At 53.9% G+C, this 14,161-nt stretch overlaps 1 protein-coding gene across 3 annotated transcripts in view; it reads left to right on the top strand.

Moving 5' to 3' along the window:
* The window catches only part of LOC311533092 (mitochondrial peptide methionine sulfoxide reductase-like), a 43,294-nt gene that overhangs the window by 7,237 nt on the left and 21,896 nt on the right, over positions 1–14,161 (top strand). For 2 of the 3 annotated variants that reach the window (XM_084652201.1, XM_084652202.1), the window contains exons 2-3: positions 10,523–10,591; positions 11,330–11,449. In XM_084652201.1, coding sequence (XP_084508327.1) covers positions 10,523–10,591; positions 11,330–11,449 — 189 coding nt within the window. Of the gene's footprint in view, positions 1–4,436; positions 4,649–10,522; positions 10,592–11,329; positions 11,450–14,161 lie in introns of those variants that run through there. The other variant, XM_084652203.1, reaches the window with a different exon arrangement.

The following is a 14,161-nucleotide window of genomic DNA, read 5'->3' as shown; positions in this document are numbered from 1 at the left end:
GCCCTTCCCACCCAGCTGTGTGTAGATGCAAAAGGCCCCACCTGGGCATGCCCGGACTGGGCAGGGTCAGGCAGGTATGTCATGAAGCTAAGCAGCAGGTTTTGAGTCGACCTCTTCCTGTGTGGTCTCTAGTGGGGTATTAAGAGGGTTTACTTCTCCAAGCTGGCAGCAGGGGCTAACATGGGGCAGACAGTGGTATAGTACCAGAGATGGCAGCTGGTAGATCCTCGCCCAAGCTTTGCCCTCGGTCTGTGGCAGTGGCTGGGGGAACGTTGTGGCATCTGCAGCCCTGCTCCCTGGAGTGGGAGGAACTCTACCCGGCTGGAGCCACTGGTTCTGGGGTGGGGTCCTTACCCAGTCCCCTCCCCTCTCCCTAGCAAATGAGGAGAGGGCAGCAGGGTAGGGGCTGGGCTAGCACCAGCCTGGCTCCCTCTTCGAGGGAGCCATCAGCAGTTTCTCCAATCCCCTTATAAACTGGTCCCTGCAGCGAGTCCCCCACCATCACCCTCTTCCGCGTGATGCTCTTTCTACTCTTCCCCTCTTTTGTTAAATCAGAAGAAAGGGGAGCAGACTGATCCCCCTGTGCCTGCCATCAGAGTAGGGCACCCCACGGGGAGTCAGATTAACTCTAGTGTGTATGGCCAGCACCTAACATAAAGGAACCTTGGTTTCTCTTGCTGGGACTACTGTAATAGGATAATAGGTACCGTTGGGATTTGGGAAGGGCTCAACTTAGGTAGGAGAGTAAATGATCTGTACCTCCCAGCGCAGGGGACCTGTTAGGCTCTGGAGCCTCCTAGTTGATGCTTCTGGCCGGGAACTGATGATGCGAGTGGGGAATGGGGGTGAGGAAGGGATGGCCTCTCAGCAGAGAGCTGTGGGCCAGGTGTCTGGGTGGGGGGAGGGGAGTTGAGCCGACCCGACCCTCCAGTCAGATGAGTTATGGCTGCTGCCGTGGGCTGGAAGTGAATGGAGGGTGAGGGCAGGATAAGGCAAACCCAGGAAGTGTCTCCACCCTGCTGCTCTCTTCCATGAGTGATGAGACCCGAGAGCGGCCCGGAGTCCTTTGCAGCGGGTTCCCTGTTCGGTGTGGGATGGTCCTTGTGGCCTGCTGCCCCAGTGGCTAATCACATCCCAGTGGTGGGCTGGCAGGCCCATTCAGTGCCTCGCGGCTGGGGACTGACCCAGAACAGCTGGCTTGCCCCTCGATCACACTCCCGTGAATGGAGGTGGGGGTGTGGAGGGAGGGGCGGGCTGGGCGCTGGCCTTCCATCCCTGGAGACCTCTGTTCGCATTTCCCCTTGTGATCCCAAGGGGAAATGCGGTCGGTGGCCCCCCACCCCCTCCCTGGGGCTGGCTCCTGCTCCGACGCTGGTGCAAGGTTGGAGGGGCTTCGCGTGGGACTCACGTTGGAACAGAGCCCCTCTGCCTCGCAGATGTTCGCCCATGTCAGAGAACCACCAGGCCAAGGCCACTCCCTGGCACACCAGGCAGCAGGAATAGGGGAATCTCCTCAGCCAGGGAGAAGGTAGATGAGGGTGGGCGTGGCGGTGCCTGGCTGAGGGGCCTCCGGCGCTGCGGGCGCCCTTCAGGCTGGTGCCCTGACCCCACCTTTGCTGGCCAGAAGGGGCAGTGACAGTGTTACGCTTCTGGCCGTGTCTCTCCGAGGCTGGATCTGCCATGATCTGGATCTGCCTCTTGTCTCATGTGGGCTCTGGACTGGTTGCCGGGGAATGTTCCAGTGATGCTCTGTGCCCTGATTACTGTATCCCTGGCAATGGGGGGTTGCTTTTCCCCCTTCCCCCAACTCAGGCTGTTTGTCGCTGTCCTGCAACCCCGTGCGTTTCCAGGAACATAGGAACGGCCAGGCTGGGTCAAAGCTGAGGTCTGCCTAGCCCAGGGTCCTGTCTGCAATGGTGGCCAGCACCAGGTGCCTCGGAAGAAGGTATAAGCAACCCACAACAGGCAGGTATGGGACAATCTACCCCCTACATTAGGTCTTATCCTAATCCCTAGTAATTGGAGAGCCCTGAGGTTTAATATCCCTTCCCCAAATTTTATCCTCATAAAAATATCCAGAGCGATCATTATTCGTAATCCACGTAAATGTCCATTTCTGCCCCTTTTTCGTCAGTTGGCTTTTCAAGTCTTCACTCCCGTCCTCTGCCAACCCCATCTTGCACACAGTCGCAGCATTACCAACTCAAAGCATTGAAGAACGATGCACCAGACCCCTCCAGAATCACGAACTAGGCTTTAAAAATCGTCAATATTAAAAACCTAATAAATGGAGGAGGTCTCTTTATTTGCATTCCGGCACTGGAGTGTTGGTTTGTGTCATAGTTTTAATCTTTTCTCCACACCTATGAGGGCTAGAAACCACTTTTTTAGCGAGAGCAGAGAGTCTCACATCATCCCAGGACTGCAGGAGCTGTGGGTTTAAGAAGAAACACCAAATGTGTTGCAAAGACTCGTGATAAAATCATGAGAGTTGTCAACACTGCAACCAAAAGCTGGTGAGAGATGGGAAGGTAAAAGGGGCTGGATAACGTGGCCAACAGGTGAGAATACAGGAAGGCTGGGGATGAAAGGACTCTGCCAAGTTCTGCAAGGCCAAAGTATTAGCCCTGAACTTGCAGCCCCGCAATGAATGCAAAAGCTTTCATGGCTTTTCACTTTTGGGGGAAAATGGGCTTCTAGAACTGCCTTGGGCTGGGGCAAGTGAAACTAAGTAGCCACCAGGGTAAAACTGACCAGGCTAGTTCTAAACTCCCTGAAATACAAGCAGATGGCAGAGCTGGAAAAGCAGGCCCTGTTTGTTTGGGTTTTTGGCTACAATCCTTTTTTATTTAATAACAGACAATGCTGTTAATAAGGCCAGCAGGATAGTAACTAGATAGCAGTACAGATGCTTTCACAAACAGTGTCCCTCCTAAGATGAATCGCAGGTGAGTTAGACTGGCTGCTGTTTTCCTCTTCCAAAAAGTTTGTACCTTCCCCTCAAGGTGTGTGTGTGTAAAATGGGGCCTTTTGTTCCTGCCTGTGGAGCGGGCTACAGTCGTTCAGAGCTGCGTGGCTTGATGCTCTGCAGGGAAAGCGAAGGGTTCGGTGTCTGGGACCTATGGCTTCCATCTCTGTAGTCGTCTTCATGGGAGACCGCGGAATCTGTCAACACCAGTTCCAAATTGGGAGGCGAGTGGGGCTGCGGCAGGACGGGGCTGCTGGGAAGTGAGCTCTGGTGTCTTGTGGTGAGCACGGGCTCCTGCCTTGGTCTCCTTTCACCCAGGAAAGGCCGGCAACACCTTGGCTTCTCCTCTCTTTAAATCCCATGGGTGAGTCTGAGCCCTGTTCTCAGAAGTCACCAAGTGGCCTTCCTCAGAGGTGAAACTTGCATGTCATTTTTCATTCCTTCTCTGTCTCTCTCTCTCGCTTTCCCTCTCCCCCCACCCCCTCTTTTTTTCCCCCTCTCCCTGTCCCATGATGCTCTGCACCTCAGCAGGCTGGTGCCATATAAAAGAGTGGCTGCTTTTGCTGCCCGCGGATGTTCTCACGATGGCAGGAGGGGGGAAGAGCCTGGCACCGTTCAGATGCGAGATCTCCAGCTCCTGTCAGCCTCCTCCTTGCCTGGTCTTCTGTCGCCTTCTTTCTTCCTGCCCCACCCCCTCTCTTTGCCCCCTTCCCAACATTCGGAAGCTCTCCGGAGGCGGTGGGCACAAGGCGGGCATCTCGGAGGGGTCAGACTGGCACCGGCCCGCGCGGTAGGGGGAGGCCCGCGCTGAGAGGTTGGTAAACTGCTGCTTTTCTTTCTCTCTCTCTCTCTCTCTTTTTTTTTTTTTTTTTAAAGTAAACTAGTTGCTGTGAATTTTTGATTCTTCCTACTTTGTTGGCTCACTCCCTGGATCTGCAAAGCAGGGGAAACAGACGGGGGAGGGGGGAAGGGGGGGTTGTGGGACAGAGAGACACTAGGAGTTGGGATGGAGGTTGGCAAGGAAGGCGTGAGACAGAGGGAGAGAGAATAAAGCTGGCACAGGCTGGAGGGCTGCCAAGGCTGCTTGGCAGCAATGCCAGGGAAGGCTGGGGTGGCTCGGGGCTGATGGTGCGGTGTGCAGGGAGTGGGGGAATACAATGGGAGGAGAGGTCGAGGGTAGGATGTGGGGGGGGGGCTCAAAGCCTTTGCTTTTTTTTTTTTTTTTTTTGGAAGATGATACAAACAAATCTCGCCTTCCCACATCTTGTTGGTAGCCGTCAATGGCTGTGTGTGATTTTTTTTTTCCGCGGAGCCGGGAGTGGTGTTTGGGGAGTGCAGCCCGCTCCTGTGCTGATTGAATTGAATCCGGGCCAAGGAAATTATGTAGCCTGCCTGTCCTCCTCGGAAGAGGGGAGAGAGCCAGGGAAGGAATCGTCTGCGAGCTGCCAAGCTGCCCGGCTGCGCTGCCAGCGAAACGTCTTGCAGACCCGAGCCCAACTCTGGGCTTTTGTGTCTATTCCCTTCCCCGGCCCCCAACTCTCTCCAGTCTATTCACATTTGGCTACTAAACCTTTGGAGTCCTTAGCAGGTAGCCAAGGGCAGCTAGGAAAATCAGGACGAGATCCCCACCTCCGATGCAGCTATGTGTTTTGGAAGCAGAATAAAATGGCTCCAGTCCGGGTATGTGATTGGGGGAGCTGGGGCTCGGGGTGGGGAACGGGGCTTGGGCCTCCTTGTAAGGGGCTGGGTTGCGTGAAGTCAGGATCTTCCTTACATATGGAGGGATGCTCCCTCGTGCAATGGGTGGTGATCACTCGGCCTGATCTTAAGGCCCCTGGAGTTGCCGGCGTGGCCCTTGCCCTGGGATCGACTGGGCTCCGAGGTCTAGGAGCCGCCCTGGCTGTGTCCTGGCAGTGTTGCTGTGGTGGGGGGCATGGCGTGGGAGGCCGGGGCTAGAGCTGGGAAGCGTTATGTCTGCTAAGGTTGGGATGAGGACCATGGAGAGTCATTGTTCCACCTGACTGGACAGGTGGGGGAATATGCAGACACTGGGCTCATCAGATGAGCCTTGCGGGGTGCGGGAGGGCAGGAGGAGGCTCCATGATTAGCAGGGACAGGATGGAAGAATCTGATAAACCCATCTTGGAGCGGTCGGCGTCGGGGATCTTTCAGGTCAATTGAGAGCTCAGCCTCTGAGCCTGCCGGCCTTCTGTAAGGCCCCCTCCATGTAGAGATGGCCCTGTATGGCCCACCGAGCCATTCCTCTCTCACTGCTGCACCCAGCTGGCCGTTTGGGGTCGCTCTTGGGGGCTGCTGGTGAGCACGGCCCCGGGAGGGATGGGGCTGTGATTGGGTTATTCCCTTGGGGTGGGACTGTGTGCTGGAGCTGGCTCTTATGACCCTGCCGCGCCACCGCACAGAAGCGGGGAGCTGACGGGAGGGGGGTGGGCAGCAGGCCTCCCTTAGTGATGATTCCCTAGTGGGGGGGGGGTCCCTAGACCGCCCCACTCGGCTCGCAGGTTCTGGCGGAAGGTCTGTTGGGAGAGCATGTGAGACTGAGGCGGATACAGTATAAGCCGGGATCTGGTGCTAAGTGAATGCTGGCAGCAGTCTCCCCGTCACGCAGAATTGCTTGCGTAGCTGCTAGGTTGCTGAGAGCTCTGCGTGTGGGTGTGTGAATCTGAGAACGATGAGCTCTGGCGAGGAGGAGCCATTTAAGGCAAAGGTCTTTTCTTCCAGCCCTTTACTGGATGGAAGGAAGGAAGGCCGGTCCTGAGGGGAACGCGCTGCTTCGGGAGGCAGGGATCTCCGGGTTGTGCTCCCAGCTCTGACACTGACTCACTGTCTGATCGGGGGCAAGTCGCTTAAGCCACTTTCTATCCAAAAGGGTCTCATAATTTTGGGTGCCCAACATGAGAACCCTTGGGCCTGATTTCTGAGCACATGCTGCTTCCATCAGCTGTAACAGCTGTTCAGCACATGATGAAAAATCCGGCCCATTTATCTTATGGCAGGCACCCAAAACTAGTGGGACACCTTTGAAAGTGTTGGTCTGAAATGCTCTGTACCTCAGTTTCCCCATCTAATTTGTCCCTACCATGGGCCCATGTAGGACAAACTACATGCTGTGTGAATGCTACATGAGTAACCTGCGTCTTACATATTATCCCTCTGAAATCAAACATGGACTCGCATAGTAAAAGGGGCCCCTTTCATATAGGGAGGTCTGGACACATCATCTCCAGAAATATGGCACTCCTGTGCCATGCTAACATGCATGCCCTTTTCACTGGTGTGGCAGGATTCCATTCATCCATCTTCACCTGCCTGCAGTTGACGGATCGCTGATTGCTTGGCTGTGTATTGAACATCTCTTCACCTGCTAGTTTTCACGGTCTGCCCTCTTGTGTACACCAGCTCTCTGTAGGACTTGGGAGGCAGATCCTCTGCTGGTATAAAGCTAGCAGTCCCCAGGCTCCAATCTTTCCCTACGTATTGTGCCAGCAGAGTGGCAGGCACTTTGCAGATCAATAAGACTGTCTGTCTGCTTCCTAGACCTTATCCACCGCCGAGACAAAGCAGGGACGGTGGGGCGGGATGAGGAAAGCCCATGTCATTGAGTGGGGAGGTCAAAATGCCTCTTGTGTTGCCCTGACCTAGGCATGGTGTTAAGCCCTGATGGGGTGGGAGAAGTCTGTTGCCTTGGAGCAGAAGGTGGAGGTGTATTGGAGCAGGGTCAGGGAGGAGGTTGTAAGCAGAGTGGGATCAGGGAGACAAGGACTGGGCAAGTTGCTCTGGACTGAGTGGGATTGAGGCAGGGCTGGTGTTGACTGTAGTGACCAAACCAAGGCAGGCACCAGGCCAGGCTCCCTGTTCCCGGTGGAGATCCCTTTCTTCCATTCCTCGAAAGAGTCTCACTTCAGCTGGTCCCCACGCGGCTCTAACCTCAGGTGGGCTGTCAGGGACCGTGCCCGTACCATGCATGCTGCTGCCTGAAGATCTGGCTCCAAGAGGCACACGTCTCTGGCGGGAGACGGGCCGTCTCTTAATGAAGGCGCGATGCCTTCCGTGGGTTTGGATGTGGAGCAGGCAATTGCTTGTGGCTCCCTGTGAGCGACACTGCCAGAGAAAAAGAAAACCTAGGTCTAGGAGAAGGATGCTCTGCCTTGTGACCGCAGCAGCTCAGTGGCTGATCCTTTGCCTGGAGTGGGGGGAAGGAGACTCCACCCAGCAAGCCCTGTTGGACTTCATGCTCGCCAGTCGATAGCCTCTGCAGACCTGGCGTCTGATCACTAGGACACAAGTGAAACTGCTTTGACAGTGCTCAGTGTTTTGCCGCGTCACCCACTCAGGGGCATCCATGCTGCGAGAATGGCAGTGTGCTATTCATAGCTTCCAGGGCCAGAAGAGACCACTGTGATCATCTCATCTGACCTCCCCATATAACACAGGCCAGAGAACTGCCCCCAGATCATTCCTATGGAATTAGAGCAGCTCTGAAAACCCTCTATGGAGAAAGAAAAGGAGGACTTGTGGCACCTTAAAGACTAACCAATTTATTTGAGCATAAGCTTTCGTGAGCTAGAGATGAAGTGAGCTGTAGCTCACGAAAGCTTATGCTCAAATAAATTGGTTAGTCTTTAAGGTGCCACAAGTCCTCCTTTTCGTTTTGCAAATACAGACTAACATGGCTGCTACTCTGAAACCTCTGTGGAGACGCGCTGCTGGGAAAGTGGGAAGGCCTGGGGAAAGAGATCGCTGCAGAGCTGCCTGTGTGAGGAGCCTGGGCCTGGACTAGCATGGTGATGGGGAGCTGTGGGTTGGGCTTGAGGGGCACCGGCAGAGCTGGGGTGACAGGACTGGAAAAGAAGGGGGCTGTGGGTTGGGCTTGGGGGATGGGGGGACTGGACTGGAATAACCAGGTGCTGCAGGCTGGGAACAGGGGCATTGGCAGAACTCTGTATGTGGGGAGGGTGGGGCAGGGGGCCAGGACTGGTGTAGCAGAGTGGGCTGCGGGTCAGGATCGAGGCGCATCACAGAGTTGTGTGTGGGAAGGCAGTATGGTGTCTGCCCACATGGGCACCATCTAGTGCCAGGCAGCTGTATTCTCTGCCTTGTACAGGCACCTTCATAAATCATCTGAGCATCCTTCAGTCGGCTTCCGAGAAGCGACCTGCCCCAGCAGCTGGGGGGAGAGAAGCCGGTTCTGCCTCCCCGGGCAGCCCCATAGACACCCTTCTCCCCGCTACCCCATGGAACACCTGCCGCTCTCCTGCCTCTGGGAGCAGCCCCTCTGTTAAAACCGAAGCAGCAGGCTTGAGGCCATTAAGCATGGTGGTCTCCTGCGTGCTAGGAGGAGCTTTTGGCTTATGTGCCATCCTCATCCCATTTACAGTGCACGAGCTGAGCTGCGTTCATCTGCCAGGGCTGTCCGGGCTCCTCCCTCACCCCAGGCTGTGACGCTCAGCTGATCTCTCCCAGGCTGTCGGGGAACATAGATTTTCCCATCTGTTGGGGGCGGGGGAGTGCTCTCTGCACAAGCTGTCTCGGCTTCTCGCTTCTCGAGTGAACACGAGGCCCTGGAAAGATACAAAGGCTTAAAATAGAGACCTGGGGAAGAGACAAAGGAGCAGATCGGGGCCATGCAGGCCTAATCCCCAGCTGGCATTGGATAACCCTATTACATGTCAGCTCCTGGACTGGGGATTAGCAGGCAGTTGGGGCTGTGGGGCTGATGCACTGTGCGGCAGCATCCGGGCAAGCAGCCTAACTAGTTTTAAGATAGAAGGAGCTTGATTTGTGGATGGGGTGACCTGCCACACCAGGGCACTGGAGTCTATGACCCAGGAGGTCCCTTCTGGTCCTGTGGTTCCAACGATCTTCTCCGACCCCCGGTGCCCATGTACTCGGACCCTTTCGTGGCAGATCATGTTTCTGATGGGGATGTCTCTGTAGCCAGGGCTCTGCTGTAATGAATGGAAAGAGGATTCCTTTTGGAAGCTGCTGGACCCAGACAGACCCTGTGGTTCTCTCTGGCTCTTGGCTAACACAGCCTGTGCTATCCCCACGCAGGCTCTCCGGAAGTCTTGGCCAGGGATCCAGCAGTTGTGGCATGGATGGCGGGCTGCACTACACCCTCTCCAAACACTCTGTTCAATGGGGCATCTAGATAGAAGGGACTAAAGGCTCAGACCCCTGAGTCCTTGATGGAATTAACTAGCGTTAGGAGCCTCCAACCTCTGATTCCCCTTCCCATGGTTCTGCCTGCTTTTTAGGCCCTGGGATTCGGGGCTTTAGATGACTCTGAAGGGCTCCATTTTTTCTGTGCTTTCTTGGGATCATTCCAGGGCACTGACCTTCTAGGAATAGCTGAGTTATGAAGGTGAAATTCACCCCTGTGCAGCAAAGGGCCAGCATGGGGGGTGCCCAGATCTTGAGTCCCGCTTACGCCTTCCCCACGGGGCTTGAGGGGTGAGTTTCATGCCGCCTGAGGGGCTGATCATGTGTGCAATGGAGCCTGGGCGACAGGCAAAGAGAAGCTGCTGCAGGGCCCCGTGCTGCATTTCCTGGGTTTCCATTGTGTACCCACGGCCCGGCGTGTGTGGTCCAGTCGCTGTCACAAAGGCGGCTCCTGGGCTCTCAGGCCAGCTGAGCTGCTGCTGCTCTGCCTGTGACCCCTGGAGGAGGGAGAGTTCCTTGACCTTGTGGAGACTGGGGAAAGTGGGGAGGAGGCAGGGAATGGGGGGCCCTCCCTGAACACCAGGTGCAAGAAATGAGCTGAGATTTCCTGGTGGAGCAAATCTGAGTGCAGACAGCGTACTGCTCAGATCCACCCCACGAGCAAGCGGGGCAGGGGCAGACGATAGAGCCGTGGCCCCTGCCCCGAAGAGCTGGCAGCCACCCCAGACACGCCCAGCACAAGGGCACCAGAAGCTGTATGGAAACAGCTAAGGAAAGGGGCTGTTTAGTCGGTGGGCTCATCACGATGGGCCAGGCCCCAAACATCTCTTTGACCTGGCTGAGCATACGCTTTGTGCCTAATAACTAAGAGCTCTGTGGGGACCTGTGGGGGGCGGATCAAGGTGCAGGGAGTCCGCAAGGCCATCTCTGGGAGAAGCTGGAGAACCCCTGATGCAGCACAATGAATGGCGCTGACGTGTCTGGGATCAGCCACTGCTGGTCTTGGCTTCCCAGATTGACATGACTCTTGGGTCTAGCTGGGGATGGGGATTCCAGGTGCTCCTCTCTGGCAGGCAGCTAAAGCTTGGTGGCAAGCTTTCAGTAATTTGATGTGGCTAGGGCACTGGACTAGGACTCGGGGAAACCTGGGTTCTATTCCTGGCTCTGCCCCTGGCCTGCAGATTGACTTTGGGCAAGTCACGTCACCTCCTTGTGCCTCAGTTTCCCCATCCTTAAAATGTGGATAAAGATACTGACCTCTTTTGGTAAAGCGCTTTGAGATCTTCTGATGGAGCGCACTGTATAAGGACTAGGGATTATGGCTATTAAAGACTTGGCAAAGGGGCTTATCCATGTCTGTCTCTCCTCCTGCAGCCAAACATGCTGTCAACGGGAATGCGATGCTCCCACCGTTCCCAGAGGGAATGCAGATGGCCATTTTTGGTATGTGGATTGTTCCCTCTCCCTTCTCGAACTTGGTGGTGGGGCATTGGTTGGGTGAGAGTGCGGGCTGCCCCTCCTCCTTCCCTTTAGAACTTGGACCAGAATGGGCCGTATGGAGGATGAACCATTGAGGTGGGAGATGGAGAGGGAGAGCTATCGGGCCCCCATAATCAATACCCTGCTCAGAATCTGGCTGTCCCCTGTCTGCCCCCTCTGTCCTGGGGATGCTGTTCCACAGCCTAGATCTCACTGCTGATAAGCTATTGCAGGCAACTGTCCTTTGCTCAGTTTCATTCATCACCTCTGGTCAGCCCCTCCACCCACTGTCAACAGCCCTTTACCGGCGGGCTCCACTGTTCACAGTCCTGAAGGCTATTAAGGGCCAAGTGCGTCCCGCACCTTCAGATCAATGGGAAAATTTGATCTGATCAGAGACTCTATAGCATCCTGCTGGTCGCACGCAGCATCCACTCACTTCCTCTCCAGACCCCGTAGGTGTCTGCGGTGTTAAAAGCCACATGCTGAACTAGGGACCAATCCCGGCCCTGAGGCTTGGGCATGGAGTGCTCATTGAAGTCAATGGCAGTTGTGCATGAGTGAGCTGGAGAGCAGGAAAGGGACCTGCCACAAAGCAGGTTGTGTCCTGGCAGGGTTGGGCTGAGGGCGAACTGATGCTCCCTGGGTTCAGATTAAGCTCTTTGCATTAAATTCACCTTCTCTATCCCCTGTTCTTTCCAGGCATGGGGTGCTTTTGGGGAGCCGAGAGGATGTTCTGGAAGTTGCCGGGCGTCTTCTCCACCCAGGTGGGCTATGCAGGAGGCTTCACCCCAAACCCCACCTACAAAGAAATCTGTACAGGTAACACCTCGCTTCTCTTCTACTTGGGGAACTGTAGCTTCACTTTGCCATGGGAGTTCCTGTTGCCCGGACTCTAATTGCCTGGAGATTCGTAGCTTAGAAGGGACCTCTGTGACCATCTAGTCTCGCTTCCTCCATAACATGGGTTGCAGGACTTCCCTGTTCAGCGAGAGCAGATCTTTTACAAAAACATCCCATCTTGATTTTAAAATGGCTAGTAATGGAGAATCCCCCATGACCCTTGGGAAATTGTTCCAGCAGTTAATTACTCTCACCATTAAAAATTTACACCTTATTTCCAGTCTGAATTTGTCTAGCTTCAACCTCCAGCCACTGGATCGTGTTAGACCTTTCTCTGCTAGATTGAGAAGCCCATTAGCAAATATTTGTTCCCCATGTAGGTTCTTATAGACTGTGACCAAATCACCCCTTTAACTTCTCTTTGTTACCTAAATAGATTGAGCTCCTTGAGTCTATCGCTATATGGCATATTTTCTAATCCTCTAATCCTTCTCGTGGCTCTTCTCTGAACCGTCTCCAATTTATCAACATTCTTCTTGAATTGTGGGCACCAGAACAGGACACAGGATTTCTGCCACAGTCACACCAGTGCCAAATACAGGTGTAAAATAACCCCTCTACTCTTACTTGAGATTCCCCTGTTTATGCATCCACAGATTGCATTAGCCCTTTGGACCACAGCATCGCACTGGTAGCTCATGTTCAGCTGATTATCTACCCCCTTCCCCAAATCTTTTTCAGCGTCGCTGCTTTCCAGGATAGAGTCCTCCATCATGTTCAGACGGTCTACAATCTGTGTTCCTCAATGTAATGTCAACATTTAGACTTATTCAAATACATATTGTTCGCTTGCGCCCAACTTACCAAGCGATCCGTATTGCTCTGTATTAGTGGCCTGTCCTCTTTGTTATTTATCACTCCCCAATTTTTGTGTCATCTGCAAACTTTATCAGTGAGGATTTTATGTTTTCTTCCAGGTCATTGGTAAAAATGTTAAGTAGCATAGGGCCAAGAACCGATCCCTGTGGGACCCCAGTAGAAACACACCCACTTGATGGTGATTAACCATTTACAGGTACATTTTGAGATCTATCAGTTAGCCAGCTTTTAATCCATTTAATGTGTGCCAGGTTAATTTTATACCATCCTAATTTTTTAATCAAATCTTTGTGTGGTACCAAGTCACACGCCTTACAGAGGTCTGAAGTATATTACATCAACGCTATTACTTGCATCAACCAAATTTGTAATCCCAATAAAAAGATATCAAGTTAGTTTGACAGGACCTATTTTCCATAAACGGACGTTGATTGGCATTAATTATTTTAATTTAATTTTAGTTCTGTGTTAATCGAGTCCCATATCAGCTGCTCCATCATGTGGCCCAGGATCAATGTCTGACTGACCGGCCTGTGATTCCTGGGTCATCCCATTTAACTTTTTAAAATATTGGCACCACAGTAACTTTCTTGCAGTCTTCTGGAACTTCCCTCGTGTTCCAAGACTTACTGATGATCCTACGTGTGTCTATACAATGCCATCTGTCTCAGTGCTTTACCAATTGTTCAGTAACTGCTTCAGCTATGGCTGAACTGCAGCTGTTTCTGGGGTAGAACATGGCTGCTGTTAACGGTGTGCAGCAATGGGATGGCTCAGGATAGGCAGTGTAAAGTGCTGTATTCAGTTGAAATTGCAGTGAGAACTTAAGAGAGTTAAAATGGAATTCACCCGTTCGGTTTGGTTGGGACATAGGGGTTTATACCCTGTGGTAGGATTTTGAATGATCATTGCGTGAGTAGTGGAAGGTGCATGTCAGGATTTCTGCCTTAAAGATGGCAGCGCAGTGCCACCTAGAGTGAGGGCATAGACTTGGAAGAGGAAGTGCTATCTAATGAATTGCCAGCCCTGCTTCCTGCAGCACCTGGCTGTCCCTTGGAGATCTGCTGTGCGTGTTCAGGTCGGCCCCAAGCTGGCTGAGCATATGAGAACTGATGGGGGAAGGAGGCTCCGGAGTGGTAGAACTACAAGGGTAGTGTTTTAAGTCGTGATGCCAGGCTGTCAGAGCCCATGCTGCAGGGGTGGCGTGTAGGTGGCAGGAGAAGCAGCCATCCCTTCTGAGCTCCCAGTGCGTGAGTCTCCTCTGAGCCGGTGGGATACCGTCTCGCTGACCATCCACACGCCCATTTCCCCAAATGTGACTTCGGTTCAGTGAAGTCCAACGGGGCCAGTTTGTGGCTTTTTGCTCCCCTCCCCAGCAGCTTATCCAACCCTAATGCGAAATGCAGCCTCTCAGGGCCCAGCTATCTCATCACTTTGGGACAATGCTGGCCTTCATCTGCTGTGCAGAGGGATAATAGCCTTGCTCGCCCTTAGTGTCCCGTCTTTTTAAGAGGCGGAGGGATACCTCTTGCGAGAGATGTATCCTTTTAGGAAGCCATGAAATGTTTATCAGGAGCAGCCGGGAGAGCAGGCCGTTGTCCTGTCCTCTGGAAACAGGAGCTGGGATGCGGTAAAGCAATACACAAACACGAAGCCAGGCTGGGCCTGGTGCCCAGCTAAGCCAGCCCATGCTGACCAGCCAGGTGAGGGGGGGAGTGTGTGTGTGTGTGTGTCCAAGATGATCTGATGGAGTGACCCAAAATAGAAAGGCCTGGGACACAGGAGGTAGTTGGGTCTGGAGCTGCTGGGGCT

The sequence above is a fragment of the Lepidochelys olivacea genome (genome assembly GCF_965140295.1).
Source record: "Lepidochelys olivacea isolate rLepOli2 genome assembly, chromosome: 19".
NCBI lineage: Eukaryota > Metazoa > Chordata > Testudines > Cheloniidae > Lepidochelys > Lepidochelys olivacea.
The sequence above is the reverse complement of the archived record's forward strand: the minus strand, read 5'-3'. Positions and strand labels throughout refer to the sequence as shown.